At 43.2% G+C, this 16,100-nt stretch overlaps 2 protein-coding genes across 4 annotated transcripts in view; one reads left to right on the top strand and one right to left on the bottom strand.

Moving 5' to 3' along the window:
• The window catches only part of ACOT12 (acyl-CoA thioesterase 12), a gene marked incomplete at both ends in the record, with an annotated part of 30,044 nt that extends 25,784 nt beyond the window's left edge, over positions 1-4,260 (top strand). Inside the window, 4 exons of the mRNA XM_082335662.1 lie at positions 447-580; positions 1,909-2,037; positions 3,149-3,275; positions 4,126-4,260. Of these exons, the coding sequence (XP_082191788.1) occupies positions 447-580; positions 1,909-2,037; positions 3,149-3,275; positions 4,126-4,260 (525 nt within the window). The remainder of the gene's footprint in view (positions 1-446; positions 581-1,908; positions 2,038-3,148; positions 3,276-4,125) is intronic.
• Positions 4,261-7,541: 3,281 nt separating this feature from the next.
• Positions 7,542-14,747, bottom strand: ZCCHC9 (zinc finger CCHC-type containing 9). 3 transcript variants are annotated; one of them, XR_014230772.1, is made up of 6 exons: positions 14,132-14,747; positions 12,820-12,970; positions 12,448-12,540; positions 11,453-11,521; positions 8,797-9,246; positions 7,542-8,198 (listed from the first exon to the last, which is right to left on the bottom strand). XR_014230772.1 is itself a non-coding variant. In XM_082337492.1 (5 exons), exons 1-5 carry the CDS (start codon positions 14,468-14,470, stop codon positions 9,131-9,133), a joined length of 768 nt encoding a protein of 255 aa, XP_082193618.1. In that variant the 5' UTR covers positions 14,471-14,747; the 3' UTR covers positions 7,542-9,130. The 3 variants fall into 3 exon arrangements, 1 of the variants encoding a protein (XP_082193618.1); XR_014230773.1 differs by having other exon boundaries at positions 8,937-9,246; XM_082337492.1 differs by having other exon boundaries at positions 7,542-9,246.
• Positions 14,748-16,100: the final 1,353 nt, after the last annotated feature.

Here is a 16,100-nt window from a genome sequence, read left to right as displayed (position 1 = left end):
GTTGAGAAAAGGTTTTTACTTTCATTCCTAAGTGTATCTGCTGTTGTTTATGAAAGTGGTGATATCTACATGGTCCAATAAGTCAATTTTTTCCAAGGCACCTGCAGCATGAAAGGTATTTAGAGGCTCTATGTACATAGTGTGAGAAAGAGGTCATACTGGCCTCTAGCTCATTCATTTCCACTTGCAAGCTAATTCAGCTATCCCTAACCTGATGTAATTAAAACTGTGTGATGTCGCTGTGCTATCAGTTATTTGATTTTACATTGTGCTGTATTTTAATGTAAAACTAATCTTGAATACTCATCTGCCTTTCATCTGTCAGATATCGTTTCATATGTACTCCTGAGAGAATTTGCTTAAGTCCTAGATGTGTAACATTTATAAGTGTTAAAATATTTATAGCAATCATTCTTTGGTTTTAATATGTTATTAACTTTTTTCAGATAAAAATATGGACTCATGAGGAGGGTGATGTCTTGTCACTCAAAGTTGAAATGCAAGTGAAGATACCATCACATCTAGCTTTCTCCCTTTTGTCTGACTTCACATTCCGCCAACAATGGGACAAACATTTCATGTAAGAACTTACCTTTCTTTAAGACTGTTCAAATCCACTGACAACTAACCTTTTCTGATACAAATATTTTTGAGATGTTGACGCTTTTCTACCTAATTAAGAAGAAACTGCTATATGAAGTTGACATTAAAGATTCATTAGTCAAAGTATGGATTAGGTTTTTTACCTTAAAATAAAATTTTATTTCTCCTAAGTCTGATTTTAAAATATCGTTGCCCTGGACTGCCAAAAGAGAGAGCTGGGACAGAGGTTACCATTTTCTAAAATGAACAAAATTCCCTGTGTAGACAAATGTATGTTGAGAGGGTTAATTTGAGTAGGTTGCATATAACTTGAGGTCAATATATTTTGCATGCTCTCTGTAGGAAGTAAGGCAAAGCTGTGGGCTCCTTCATGTTTGTGTTGTTTGGGACACTGATGCTCAGCGTCATCATACGGTCAAAGTGAGAAACAAAGATCTTCAAAATGCTATTTTAAGAAAAATAACATCTTATAAAGTGTATCTGAATTGGACTGGGTTTCAGAATTGCTGTAAAAGGTGTTTGAGGGTTTTTTTATTTACCTTATATGGTGTAGAATAATGTCTAGAGACAATTGAATACCAATTTGATTTGGTGAATATTCTTTTAAAGGAGAAGCTTTTTCAGTCATTCTATCCTGAAAGATTTTTATCAGAGGGTGAAAGAGGAAGCTTAGGGATATTTGAAAATTCACAAGATCTGCTGAATTTGTGGCTTGTAACAAAAGAAATCTGAAGAAATATTGTGTTGATTTTCCATATCTACAGCCAAAGTCTCAGATTTCTTATGACTACCATGAAGCCTGATTAACTGGTCAAAATGGAATACCAGCTTAGCAGTGCTTATTGCTGCCAGTGTAAAGGAAAATTCTGTCCTTTTTTCTGTCATGAAAACTCAGAGATATTGATCAGTACTTCCAAGACAGTGAAAGAGTGTGTCCTACCCCGGTGGCCCTGTCTGAACAGAGTAGAACACAACTTTGAATAAAATTTTACAAATGTAATTTTACAAGCTGTCTTTCCTGTGTTGCGTCAGATGGACAATGTTTGGTCATTCAGCACTGTATGGAACGCAAGCTAATGTCATTCCAAATAGGAATTAACAGTACACATACAGTACACAGGTGTCAGATGAGGTGGAACAGAAAACCTCAATTTTTCACTCTGTGTTCCTCTCTCATCCTTGCTGCCTGAACATGAAAATCATAGGCTTAATGTTAGGATGGAATATATGTTTGTGCTGTGTTTTTCATAAGAGATGCTATTGCATACATCAGGATCTGCATGTGTGTGTTAAATGTGTTTGCAGAACCTGTGAAGTCCTGCAGGCTCTGAATGAAGATGAGAAAATATACTATGTTATGTCTCCACCCATGACTGGCCATAAACCCAGAGACTTTGTGATTCTTGTGTCTCTAAGGCAACCCAGTCAGCCAAGGTGAGTGTGCAATTTCAAATTTAACTGTGAGCACTTTGGGGCCACAGTTTTGATTACTGTTGACCTTTATCTGGGCCTGTTGTTGGGTGACAAAGGTAATATTTTATTTTTTAAGAAATTAGACTAGTAGCTGGTCTAAAAGACAGTATGTTGATGCCTGAGTTTGTTCAACCAGATTTGTTTTGCATCATGAAGATGTGATGAAGTAAATTCAGAACATCACGGATTTGTAGTGTAGTCCAGGATTGCTTCTTTGATAGTGACTTTTTGGGAGTGGTCTATCATGAGGGAAAATAGGCCAGAATTCCAAACAGGCAGTCTGGAAAAAAACCCATCCTAGAGGGCCTGTCAATGTGCTGAAGCACATAACTGGGAGTTTGTTCGTTTGGTTTTTTTAAGTGACTTTAATCCCATTTAATGTAATTCTGGAGATTTTCTTATTCAAGGAAGTGCTTGGCCTTTCTTGAAACCTCAGTGTGACACATTTATTGTATCTGTAAATTTTGCTGCTGAATTTGGTTTAAAAAGTCCCTTCATCAGTTTAACAACATACATTGATTTTTTTTTTCATTAGATTTCTTTTTGTTCTTGCATAATGAAACATGGATAAATGGGACCATTTGGTATATCTTATTGTTCTTTATTCTCAATTTCTTTTCTTATATTCAGTAATTCTTCATGTTAACAGAACATTGCTTCTAAAAGGCTTGTACTGTGCTTGCTTTTTTCCCCCCACATCTGGGAACTGAATCATGTCTACCTTTGCTGGGGCCACACTGTAAAGCCTCTTAGTGAGGGTTGCTTCTAGACCCTGAGTCTGTAAATGTGGGTTGTGGAGAGCAGGATAAATAAAAAAAAGGAGGTGTTGTATGTGGGCGATTGTTCTGTGGCTTTCCACAAGAAGTCTCCTTGATTGGAGCCTGTAATAAAGCCTTAATAAGGCTCAAGAGAGATGAATCTTTTAACATATCTCTTTAAACATACAGGAGCTTGTTTGACTTCATATGAAAATGACATCTTTGGTATAGCTGTGCATACTCTGTAGTCATTTATGTGTATCTTTTTTAACATCTTGTTGAAGAAGTGTTTGATTCTTCCCCTTGTCCTGCAGTGAACCTTACATAGTAGCTGTAAAGTCAGTTACCCTCACGTCTATGCCACCTTCTCCAGAACGCTGCAGAAGTGAAATCCTTTGTGCCGGATTCCAGATCTACGGTGACAGCAACAGCTCCTGTACGGTGAGTAGCTCTGCAGACCTCAGCTGTGTCTCCTTTCCTGAAGTATTACATGTGCATATGATGTCATTTGAGCTGACAGTCTAGAAGAGTAACAGCAATGCAACAAAAAAAGGAGTCAGTTTCCCCAGAGTTCAGTGTGGTTATTAAGACATTCTTCATTCCACAAAGTGGAATTTGTCTTGCCCAACTTTGGCCAACCTGAATGGTAGGAAAGAAATGTAAACTAAGCACTGGAGATGGCCGGGCACCTCGAGAGAGTCATTCATGTAATCCTAAAATACATTTCTAGAAGGTGTGCATTAAACTGGTCCCTGGTGGTGTACATCTCTTTTCCCTGACTACAGAAGTCGTCCAAGGAATTAGTTCAGATTAACTTTCATATGTCAGAAATGATGCAATCTGAACCCCATCTCTGGACCAATGACAATGTTCCTCTTTTGTTCTTTACCCTGGGAAGGCTATAAATTTTTCATTTAGGAAAATATATTTCTGAAAACATTCAGCAGCTCTCAGTGGCTGGGATTCTTTTTTCAGGCAACAGCTTGGTTCATAAAGCACATACATTTAACAGGTTACACATAATGTTTCTTGCTTCTGCTTCTACACTACTGTGTGCATTTACCTACATGCTTGAGGACCTGGCAGTAGCGAGGATACTGTGATCACCAAGTACTGTAAAAAAGTACTGTACAAAATAACTCTTTTTCCTAGTTATTGCCTTCAGTTTCAGAAGCACTATGTGTTTCTATTTGCATCCATAAAAACTTTCATACTCATCTAGGCTCTGCAAGAAATGGCTAACTGTTGCAATCCATAGGCTTTTTTGTTTCATTTGGTTTTGTTTAAACAGGTGTGTTACTTCAACCAAGTGACATCAGGTGTTATGCCGTACTTAGTTGCAAATCTTACTGGCTCATCAAAATCCATTGAAGACACTGCTTTGGAATGTATAAAGTTCTTGGAGCTGAAAGGCAGCAAGTACTGAAGTTAAAAACAGATTTCTGAAGAGACCTCTAAAGATTATGAAGCAGTACTGGTTTAAATTCCTGCATATTTGTTGATCATTTTTCTACAGGTTAGTTACTTTGGATCATGTAGCCAATATTGGGCTTGAGCCTGAGAATATCTAGTACAAGCATTTTCTATCAAATTAAGATTAGGCCTTAGGCTCTAAATTCAATTTTTAATTTTAAAAAGATTAAAGGATAGCTTCTGCTCTTGATTGCATTAATGAATTTTATGTAAATGGAGGCAGAACTTGGCCCAGTAGAACTGTAGCTCAGGAGGCTATTTCACTATTTCAATGTTATATTGAATGTAATGGCATCCAGCCAGTTTTGAATCAGTAAATACCACCCTGTCTAATTTGCAGAGAAGTGGTGCTATTAAGTTGCTTATCCAGTGTTCTGACCTAGTTGTGCAGGTTTTTGCACACCCATTATAGATTGCACTGTATGTAAGTTAGCATTTGCTAATGTTTGTACTTTATCTGTTAATACTTGTAGTTTATCTGTGCCTTCCAATAAATTATTGTTTCTGAGGTGACAAATCCATGGTAAATTTTATTACAGTATCTCTGGAATAGCTTCAGACATCGTTCCAGAAAGACTGCTTTGTAGTGATGATGGGGGCTGTTGGCCTCTCACAGAAGTGCCACGACCTCCAGCTGGCAAGCTCTATCCAAGACTGTTCTGCAAGTGTCGAATAAATGCAGAACAGTGAGACTCTTGGATCCACTCCCTTACAGATGAAAAGGCAGAATGGTTTCAGAGGTTTCATTGTGGTGCGTCTACTTTGTTTTCTGCTCTTATTTTTGCTCAAAAGAGCTTTGTTCAAAAAAACGAGTATGATCATCAGCACTTAGATCCTAACATGAATGCAGGGGTGTTAAGAGAATCAAAGCATGTGACCTGTAGCAGCACCCTTTTATCTTAGTGTAGTCTCATACTTGGTAGAGCGAGAGCTCTAGAGGTCTGGTCCAGTTCCCACTTAAGTAAATACATCTTCAGTTTAACCTATAACCAAATCAAAGCTTTCGTCAGTGATTTATAGGTTATAGCATGCCTGCACATTTTGCATGTGGGACGCCTGCCAAGTGCAGCAGAAGAGACACCAGTTGGAGCCCTGGGAGCCCTCTGGGTATACTAGCACCGTGAGTCACCCACCCGCCCAGCAAGGCTGGTTAAGCTTGGGTACAGCCTTGCACCAAAGCATTAGTGAAACCAGCCACTGTCTTCTGTGCCTAGCGAAGGCTGGCCTCTGTATGCCATACAACACAGGGATACCTTTGCACTAGTAATAAAAAAAGTAAAGCAGGTTCTGGTCCTTGGCTCTGGAGGAGAGACTGCAGATCCAATTCCTGATCCTGATTTTGGATGGCCCTTTTTGTCACGTGGGGAGGGTGCGATACCTCAGCCTCAGGGCAGCCCCCTCCAGAGCAGGAAAGCCACTGAGGCCTTGCTTGCCTCCTCCTGGCCTGGCTGGTAACAGAAGGGTCCGGGCCCCCGCCGCGGACCAGGAGCTCAGCTGTCTGCATCCTGCCCACACTTGCTGTGTGCAGATGATGGCAGACAAGCTCTTGAGTGGGCAGGTGAGTCTCTGTGGACCCAATTTTTAGAGAACAGAGACACCTAATGTTCAGCTCTGAATACATGCATGACACATCAGGGAGAACGAGCCCAAACGCTGCCTGCACCAAGCATTTATCAGCTATTTGGGTGGCTTCCTATGCAGCACAGTTTATAACTTGCCTTTAGAGGCACTTAGACGCTGAACTCAGCTGTGGGGCTACCGCAGGGGCTGTTCGGAGAACGTTATTTGGCATTTTTGAAGTATGAGCGTTCTGCCAAGCTCATGCCTACGTGAGAGGTTCTGCCTTCTGCCCCCAACACCAAGACCTTGGCCAGCGGAGTGCAAAGCCAGGCCACGTGCCGGGTGCAGCCACCACACATCTTTTTGACATAGACCAGGGATTGTATTTTATCAGCCTCTGTGCAGCTTCCAAGACAAGGAGATTCACGTTTCTGGAGAGTGTAGTACAAGCATTTCAGTGCCTCATTTTCCTCAGCCATCACTGAAGCAGAGTGGGAGGCCTACGTGCTTCCAGCCCCACGGAAGCATCGCATGTGACTACCTAAAAACAGCTGTTGCCTTTATACTGAAATTCTCAGAGAAGGCGTACCCTGTGATTTTCTAAGTCTGAAGAAGTGCATCATTTCTTCTCAGCGGACAGCACAGCAGCAGTCAGGCGCAGAAGCCCAAGAAGTGTTTTTATGGTGCAAGACGGATCAAAGCAACAGGCATGGAACTCAGGGCCGTCTTACCCAGTCACGGTTGTCAGGCTCACAGACCTCCAGAGGAGCACTACACAGAGGACTGCGTCACCGTGCTGAGAAGGCTGGGCTAGAAGGCAGGCAAGCTGGATACCAGCACGCCCTGCTTGTGCTCCGCCATTTTGAGAACAAAGGTTAATTCAACACTTCTTGTGGGATTTTTGACACAACTGCCCTCTTCTCACCCTGTTTTTAGCAGTCCCTTCGCCAAGCAGAAGCAACAGTGATCACCTGTGGGAACAGTCAATTTTCTTTTCCTCCAACTTAAACATCGTACACTGTGTACATTACCAGCCTGTCAAAGGGACGCTTCTGCCTCAGCTGGCAGTAGCACAACTGGGTGACGACGTCTTGCTCAGAACCACAGACCCGCAGCAGCCCCTTCCTCGGGAAGAGAGGCTGCGCTCCGAAACCGCAATTCGCACACCACGCCGCCTACACCAGCCCCTTGTCTGGGAAGTATCGGTACCGCTAGGGAAGTCGAAGTGCATGGCTTCAAGTTCTGAGGGGGAAAAGAACATGTTACAATATCAAGGCATTTTTAAAGACAGGAAATGATCTAAAAAGATGCTTTTTAAACAATACACTTACTCATATAATAGAAAACACTTTTTAAGCTGGGATAAATGTCTGTTGCAAAATGTCCACATTAAAGTGATACTGCTTTGAGCTTTAATCCAATAGTTAATTAAAACTCTGTAATTAATCCTTGATTTCATCCACATCTGCTCCTCTTCCCCATTTACACGTGTGCTCTGATTATTATAAACTGAATATACATGCCCTGTCTGAGTCAACTTAATGTGCCTTTGTATCCAGAGCAGAACCAGGAAACCTAACATAAGAGCTCTAACTACTGTATTCTTTAGCAGCATTTTATTAAAAATAATTAACATGTACAGATATAAAATATATCAGCACAATTAAACTCCTGTATTTGTTTTCTGCTGTAAGAAAAGTACGTTCCAAATTCATAGTTTCAGCAGCTGGTCCTAAGCACCTCAAAACCCAGTCCTGAGCTCACATTTGCTGTCTGGTGTTCCTTCTGTGTTCTCACCAAAGCGACGCAGGGACCATTAGGACACGTTTATTCAAAGGGTAAATTAATTCTTTAGAAGCAATAGCTTTACTACTGCATAGGTTCCCCTCACGGACTGTTGCTTATTACTGTATAATGCAACCTGATGTTTGTAGAAGGCACATTTAAGGTTTTTTGACACTGAAGTACTGTATTTGTCCGATGGCAACCACGGCTGCAGTAGGAGCCCAAGAAGCCTGGTGCCGCAGGTGCGCAGAGACCCCGCGCAGCACCTGCCCACGCTGCCCAGAACCGCGTCAGGACACCGGTTCAGAATGGAGCGCCGCACGCGAGATGAGCTCCAGGCACGCTTCTGCAGCAACATCAGGCTTCCTTGGTCACCTCACGCAAGACGATCAGACGCAAGCGGGAGCCTACCACCACTGGCTGCGTAGGCTGAATTACTACAGTATTTGCAGAGCTGTGGCAGGAACTCCATTTTGAGTTTGTTTCGTAAATTTTTTTTAATACGTATCAGCTTTTCTAAGGATGCTGTTTTTCAGGCTGCAGTCTCTATTTAAAAAGAAATAAATCTGCCATTAAGCAGGTATGTGTAATACAAAGCAAAGTTTACTCCCAACCCCCCCAAGGGATAAGAACACTGAAGATTTTTGAGCACGTTCCTTGAAAAAAGTGAAGAAACTAAGCAAGCTGCTCACTTGCTCTCCAGGTCTTTTCAGGTATATTTCACCACAGATATCAGAGGAAGGGCATGGTTCTTTTTCTATTGGTGAACTAATACTCAAACAATCCAATAATGCATAAACAATCGAGTTAATGCACGTACATATTTAGCTGAGTAGTGGTAATTGCACCCCCAAGCTCTACAGGCTGCAGGGCCTACCTGATCACTTCACTACAGGACTGCTCAAGCTTGGACATACAGAGCAAGAAATCATTCTTTCTAAAAGGAGAAGGCAAAACCAAACCAGAACCCAACAAGAGTCTTTAGAAAATACCCACAATGCCTTTCAGAGATGTAGAAATACTCTTAATAAGGCCAGCAGCAGGATTGCGTTCGTCTCTGATAAGTAAAAGCAGCCCTCTTCAGATAACAATACTGACCACCGAAATCCAGTGGTCACAGACCCCCGCGATAAAATGCACATACCCTGTTTGGTTACTGCAACCGACCCCTGTTACGAGAAGAAGACGGTATCCCTCTTCAGAGAGCTGACAGTGAAAGGGAATGTGAACCAGAGGGAATGCTGTGTTTCAGCAGAGATATATAAAAATAAAATACCCACTCACTGTATTTCTGTTGTTCCTAGCTTTTCAGTAAGCTAGGGGAATCTGGGAGGCAAACTGGAAAAACAGGGAACAAAAAGAAAATAATTTAGCAGCAGCAGTCTGCTTCATTTTCTGGTACCAGCAATCCACTCTGTGTAGTCACTACTCTGGAGTGAAGCAGTGCAGGCTAACTGTTGTTTATAGCCAAGAGGCCTTCAAAAAGTAACAACTTTGGGTAATTTCAGTTTTGGTTTTTGCAGCTTTGATGTTTCTGTAATTTCTTCATAATCTGCGCTCATTCCAATGGCCCATCGCCCGACCGTAACCTGATCTGTAGAGTGAGAGACAAGAGATCATAGAAAGGCTAAGCATTCCGATTATACCAAACTTTCACATTTGAGGAAGATTTGGCCTGCAAAGGGCTGTTGTTGAGTCACCAAAGATCTACCAGTTTAGTTCTAGCTCTGAAGCCAACTCCCTTTACTCAACCTTTTTTTTAAAATTGTGTCTTGTAAACTCCCTTTCTTCCCCCACGCAGATTGTCAAGGTTCAGAAATCATTACTACATGTTTTTTTCCTATTTGACTGTCCAAAGAAACATTCAAAGACTATGCAGACGATACCTTAGCTCTCACGTAAGTCCAAATAACTCTTACAGTGAAGATTTCAGAGTATGCCAAGCACCTCTGGATATAAAGGAAAGACCTTCTCTATTGTACAGATGAAAAAACTGAGCCTGAGGAGGCACAACCGAGTAAGATTTACATTTCTCAGCTCATATCCCTGCATATAATCAACATCATCCTTTTGCTGTTTAAATGCAATTTAATGTAATTTAATTTGCAGTTTAATTTAAATGCAATTTAATTTAACCAATTCACAACCCTTTCCTAGAGAAAACACTGTTAACCAACTGATATTTCTTTTCTGAATGGCAATCTAATTTTGAGAGCAACAAATCAAATCATACCAAGAATATCACACAGATAAATCAATGTTTACTTAGATTAACTTCTGTATATTAAAGCAGGCCAAATAACTCTACCTGAAGAAATTAAAAGCTGTAGTGCCTAAAACTCTTTGCCAGCCATCAGCTATCTCCCTGTAGCCTAAAAGTACTTTGCATGATGCAAACTGATTTCAAAGAATATTACAATTCTTACCAATGGTGTCACAGTTCCAACTAATTCAGCTACTTTTAACCAGCAATACTAGTTTTGAAACATCAGCATAAAGACTAAGATGTCCCTTGCGAAATTAAACAGCAGTTGTCAGTCTTCATTATGGACATAAAACTTCTCAAAAAAAGGTAGAAAAAAAATTCCAATTCTGCATCACATACAATGTAAAGCCCTACCACCAGAGAGCAGAAAGGCTTGCACCGGACTGCACTAACGACTGAAGACGGCCATTTCCTGGTAACAGCTGGCCCAGCCTTCAGCAATGCCATTCCTTATGAACGTTTATTTTCTCCTACTGCATCTGTACAGGTTTTTCACTTACAAAAAGCGTTAACCACACAAAGGTTGTTTGCCATAAATGTGGCGTGCAGAAATCCAACAAGGGCTACATTACAGGCTTTCAACTGAGCAGTCATCTGAGTGGGCACTGCCCAACAGTCTGCTATGGCTGATGAGTTTGGGGAAATTTTGAAGGGTCTTTTTGTATCAGAAACTTCGGTCAGACCAGTTAAGACTCAATCTCACTTGCTCTAAACTAGTAAAGCAGCATAGGTATAGAAGGTTACATATGATCTCAGATGCAACAGTATCATATGTGTAGGACTGGATACAGAAAACAGCTAAAGTACAGGCCTCTATTGCCTCTGTAAGTATTTCTTACATAAATTCCACAGAAGTTTATGGCATGTCATTAACCCAAAAGTTCTACAAGCCATAAAAATGATGCAGAAAAATGAACACGTTTGACCGCTTCAGTAACAGCCTCATTCTTCAAACCCGTTTGATGCTTTTGCCTTCCTTAGCAGACTTTTTTTGTAGATAACATAATTCTTCCACCCACATGGAAGACTGAAGAACATGTCACCAGCTTATTAGCTGGTGAATCTAGCTGGACAGATCTCCTCCTTCTCTCCTTTCTTGAATGACTTGAACACTTGCCTGCACACACAGCTTTTACAAGCTGCCAGTACCACCACCCTGCAACTGACATTATACTCCGTTCCACCACTTCACACACAAATCATCAAAAGAAGAAACCAGTGTTGTTCAACAGCTGCTGAAGTTGTGAACGGCAGCATAAATACTGGCTAACAAAAACACATCAGCTCATATTATCTTCAGAAACCCACAAGCTAGATATTTTTTTTTAAGGGAAGTTCAAGTTTGCATTGCAACTTAATGCCTCCTCCACGCACTCCTTAATATAAGCACTCACTCCCAAAGGAAGGTCACCTTTGTTATTTGCAAGTTCTCTTCTCAAACCCTTTTTTCCTGACCAAAGCCAGGCAAAGCAGTAAATCAACGTTACTCAGCTGTGCACTCAAACTCCGCTCTGTACGGTCCCCTGCATCTCACCTGAGTTCTGTTTTTCCGGACAGTCTTTTCTGAAGTGCTCCACAGAGCCACAAAGTCTGCAGCCACCACCTGTTAAGATAGAAAGTTGTTACTCATCTGGGGAAAAAAAACACCGAGCACAAAACAACCTCCCTACACTGTTTTGCTCTTGTATGTATATTGAAAAATCTTGTTCTAGTTTTCTGTAGTGACAATCTGTAAATAAGATATGGATATGTCCCTGTGGAGAGGGCTGCACTCCCAGGCACAATAATATTACATCGTGGAGCAGATATGCAGCCAGCTTTAAAAGCCCGCAAACACAGCTTCCTCTCTCTCTGTGACTCTGATGGATAGAACTGTCTGTACTCATGTTGCTCTGCAAAGCATCATATAATACAAATTCCATTCACCACATACTGAATATTTCTGATGTGTCTGAAGCTCTTTTTGAGAAACAAGCTGAAGTTTGAATTGGGAGACAGAATGTTATTTGTTAGTGCCCACAGAGAAACAAGGCAGTGCAGAATCTGAGTGAAATCTTCAAACTTAGATCACATTTCTCTTTCAAGTCACTTAAACTGAAAATGTCCTCTTTCTAGTGAGAGCCCTTGTTTTGCGTGAACACCTCCCAGAGTCTTAAGCTATAGTATGAGAGTGTGGTTTTACCACATACTTTGGTATATGTACATTTAAATACATACTGACTACATACACACAAACTATTATGATTTTGTTTCTTTGTGTGCCTCTTGAAACTGCAAGCACAAGCAAGCTCTCATACTTTGCATCTCATCTCATTAACACTAAGCTTACAATTAAAACAGAAATCCCTAGGTAATCAATATTAACACTGAACTTCCCAGAATTCCCCAGAATTAATCTGCTTTTACGAAGAGTAAAAGATATTTGGAAATTCCTTTTAGTCGGATCCCCATTCACTTACAATGTTACTCTGTTCTGTGTCAGGCAAGTATGAAAAACATGTTTTGGCTTTAGTAAATTACTACACTCACCTTCAGCATACAATCCTTTGGGATTATCTGGACATGACCTTGATAGATGTCCCATCTCGCCACAGATGAAACATTTTGCATATGGAAATGCCCCTGCAAAATCCCATACAGTTTATGATCCACATTAAAAAGCTTTGTAAAGTCACAGACAATAGTGAGCACACTGTAAGGACAAGATCTTACTACACTATGTTACTATAAACACTATATTGTCTCTTACACTCTTAGGTTCACTGTTACAATATTGTATCCTTTAAACATATTAACCTATCTCCTCAGATCACTTAAATTACTAAAACACAAAGCTTATATTTTAGTAGTCAGAAAACTCAGACCAAAGCACCTCGAAAAATACAAATTTCTGAGACATACCAACAGCTGGATCTATTTTTGCTTTGCATTTGCTGATGTCATGTTCTGTGGATCCGCACCGGTAACAGATTCCAGTACCCATATCTTGACTTTCAAGCACTGCAGGACAATCAGCAACACCATGGCCAGGTTCTCTACAGTGGAAACATACCTTTGAAAATAAAAATTAAGTTAGATGCATTTTCATAGACAGTTCACATAGCAAAACACTGCACTTATAGGTGGCTTTACTAAAGAATTCACTTACTCCTATTATCTGATTATCACCTATAACCAGTAGACTTCTACTAGACCACTACTTCTCTTGGCTGAAATCTCGAGGGTACTATCAGACACGTATCTCTAGTGTTGAGATTTGAGGTTACTCTAACATAAAAAGACAAGATTCTGTGAACGGCACTCAAAGACCTGAAAATCCCAGTCTAAAAAGGCCTTCCAGCTTTTTAGAAGGCTAGCATATCAAAGGATTTTCTCCTCAGGGAAAAAAAACAGCTAGACAAAAGAGACATCGTACCCTGTCACAAAATAACTGTCACTGGTCTATGCCATTAAGCCATATTATTATGGGTGCTTCTCTCCTTTTACCAACAACACACCGTACGGGGTATTCGCTCATTGACAACTGAGTGCCCTGGATGAATGATGATAGCTGATTTTGACTATAGCAGAGTTCTCAAAGCTCTTTAAGTACTACAGCAGTAAGTGCTTAGATAAATATAAGCAATGTAGCACCAGTCCTATAATTTACTCATGAAGAACCTGGATATCTCAGATTAATTAGTAGTAGACTCTCTTTACTACATTCCCAGATTACATTCAGCGTAAATTTATGCTGAATGTGTAAGTCTTTGCTGAGATAACTGCTTTTAGACAGTCTGCTGGAGATCCCACTCCAATTCTCAAGCAGAAGACACTGCAGAAAGGGGCCCCAAAACAGCAGGAATATTGTACTGCTGAATTACACAGAGATGCACTGAATTAGTTTCGCCCAGGAGACAAGAGGGGCTGGGAATTCATCGAAGGGCAGCAAGAACAGTGTTCAACCTGAAGAGCCAGGCTAACGGCCAAGACTGAAGCTGAAATTCACTGTTTGTTTCGAAGCTGAGATACTTAAGTTCACTTCATCAACTTGAAATGTCACTCAGCACACGCCATGCTTCCAGCAGGCATGGTGCCCGGCCTCCTCACTGAACCGGCTCCTGCCAGGACCCGCAGGCAACAAGGAGCCCGCGTTTTCCACACGTACCTTTTCCTAAGTTTGTAAGAAGCTGCCACGAATAGGCCAACACCCACGACTGAAGGCAAAACTCACCATGGCGTTCTTCTTCATTTCTTGCCTCTTCAGCCTCCTGCCCTCCCGCCGCCTCTCCTTCTTCAGGGCCACCGCCGCCTCCTGCCCCAGCCCGGCGCTGCCCGCTTCGCCCACCGCTCCGCCCGGGCAGCTCTGCCTCAGGTACGCCGCGAACCCGTTAACGTCTTCGTTCAGATAGTCCTTCTTCTTCTTCTTCTTCCTCTTCTCTTGCTCCTTCTTCAGGGAGAGAGGCCCTGAGCCGCCCTCCCGCCCCCGGGGGCCGCCCGCCATCTCCTCCCAGGGGGTGGCATCCAGCGCCTTTTCCCCGGGAGCGCCGTTCCGGCGAGCCCACCTGGTCATGGCAGCGCCGGCAGCGGCCCGGGCAGCCCCGGAACGGAGGCGCCTCAGGGAACAGCGGGGGAGAGAGCGGGGGAGAGAGCGGGGGAGAGAGCGGGGGAGAGAGCGGGGGAGAGAGCGGGGGAGAGAGCGGGGGAGAGAGCGGGGGAGAGAGCGGGGGAGAGAGCGGGGGCCGGCGGCGGAGGGGCCCGGCCTGAGGCGGCCGCCGAGGCGCCGCTCACCCGAGTCCGCCGCGGCAGTAGAGACTGCCTCGCAGAGCGGCCCTCCCCGCCAGGCGACTCTCTCTGACGCGCGCCGGAAGTGGAGCACAGTGTCCCCGCCCCGCTCCGTGGCCGCCGGCGGGCGGCTCGCCGGGTCCGGCGCTGACGTCACTTCCTCCCGCCGCCGCCGCTGGTCGCTCTGGCTCCGCGCCCCGCCGCCATCTTGAGGCAGGGAGCAGCCGCGGGGTGGGGGCAGCGCGGCGGAGCCGCTCTCTGGAGAGGGGCGGAGGTGGTCCGACCGCCAACGCGTGGGAGAGGCCGCCAGCGCCTCCTGCGGGCGACAGGCCACCGCCGTCTTGGCCTGGGAGCAGCTCTCTGCCTCGCCCAGAGGCCGCAGCGCGCCTGTGGAGGCATGGTGTTCCCCTCCTTCTTTACTGCGGTGTTCCCGGGGTGTTCGCTGCTAGTTAACGGAGTAACGTCTGTACGGTTGTTTTCTGTAGGGTCTCGTTGAAACAGATGTGCCCCTAGAGTAAGCGTGCACCTGCGGTTTGTGAAGGCACTTTGAAAAGACTAACCTTCTTCCAGAGAAGTTTAACTTCTTTCTTGCAGAGGTAAAAGGACTGGGGGGCATAGCCCTTTGCAGGCACCTGTGCCTGTCAGGGAGCAGCCGAAGGAGCGGGGAGGATCACGAGGAGTGGCAGGAGCTGCTGTCCCTGTGCAAGGACCTTTCTCCAGGCTGTCTTTGCAGGTGGGGAGCAGTGCTGCTGCAGTTACTTCAGTTTAAATGCTCATATTGTTAAGTAAGTCTTGTTCACATGGAGTTTATCTTTCACCAAAAGCAATGCTGGGGCACCAGAGTGGTCCCTACCTCCGTTATGCAGCAGTGAAGCTGATTCAAACCTTCAGCTGAAAAATCTACAGCGGGCTTTCTCAAGGAGGATAGCTTTTTGAAACATAATTTATGACACATTTCACTCTCTCCAAACCAGTCCCTTAAGGTTCACAAAGTAAATCTCCAGGACTATCTTAGAAGCCTCTGCTTAGCAATGAAATAAACGTTTGTAAATCCAGTAAGATTTTTTTTTCCTCAAGTCAGTCTTCCGTTTCTTGTATTTTTAGCATTTCACTAGATCTCTATTACCATTCTTGGTAATCTTGAGCTGATGTTACACGGACAGCTGCGCACCATTCCTTCTTTATTAGTTACCGTTAGTATTTGTGTCTCCCTAGAGAAATTCCTGTGCTGTATTTTGCCGATTTTCCGGAGCTTTGTGTCCACTAGAGGGAGGTGTGCACAACGCGTCCTTGGTCTTGCTATTAAACTGCATCACTGCCGATAAGGACAAGCACAGATTTAGGAATGATTAGAGTGCTTTTACTGCAGGTAAAAATAATTGATGAACGCCATTTAAGACCCACTGTTAATAAGCTAG

Source organism: Platalea leucorodia, assembly GCF_965183815.1.
Source record: "Platalea leucorodia genome assembly, chromosome: Z".
Taxonomy (NCBI): Eukaryota; Metazoa; Chordata; class Aves; order Pelecaniformes; family Threskiornithidae; genus Platalea; species Platalea leucorodia.
This window is presented reverse-complemented; position numbering and strand designations above follow the sequence as displayed.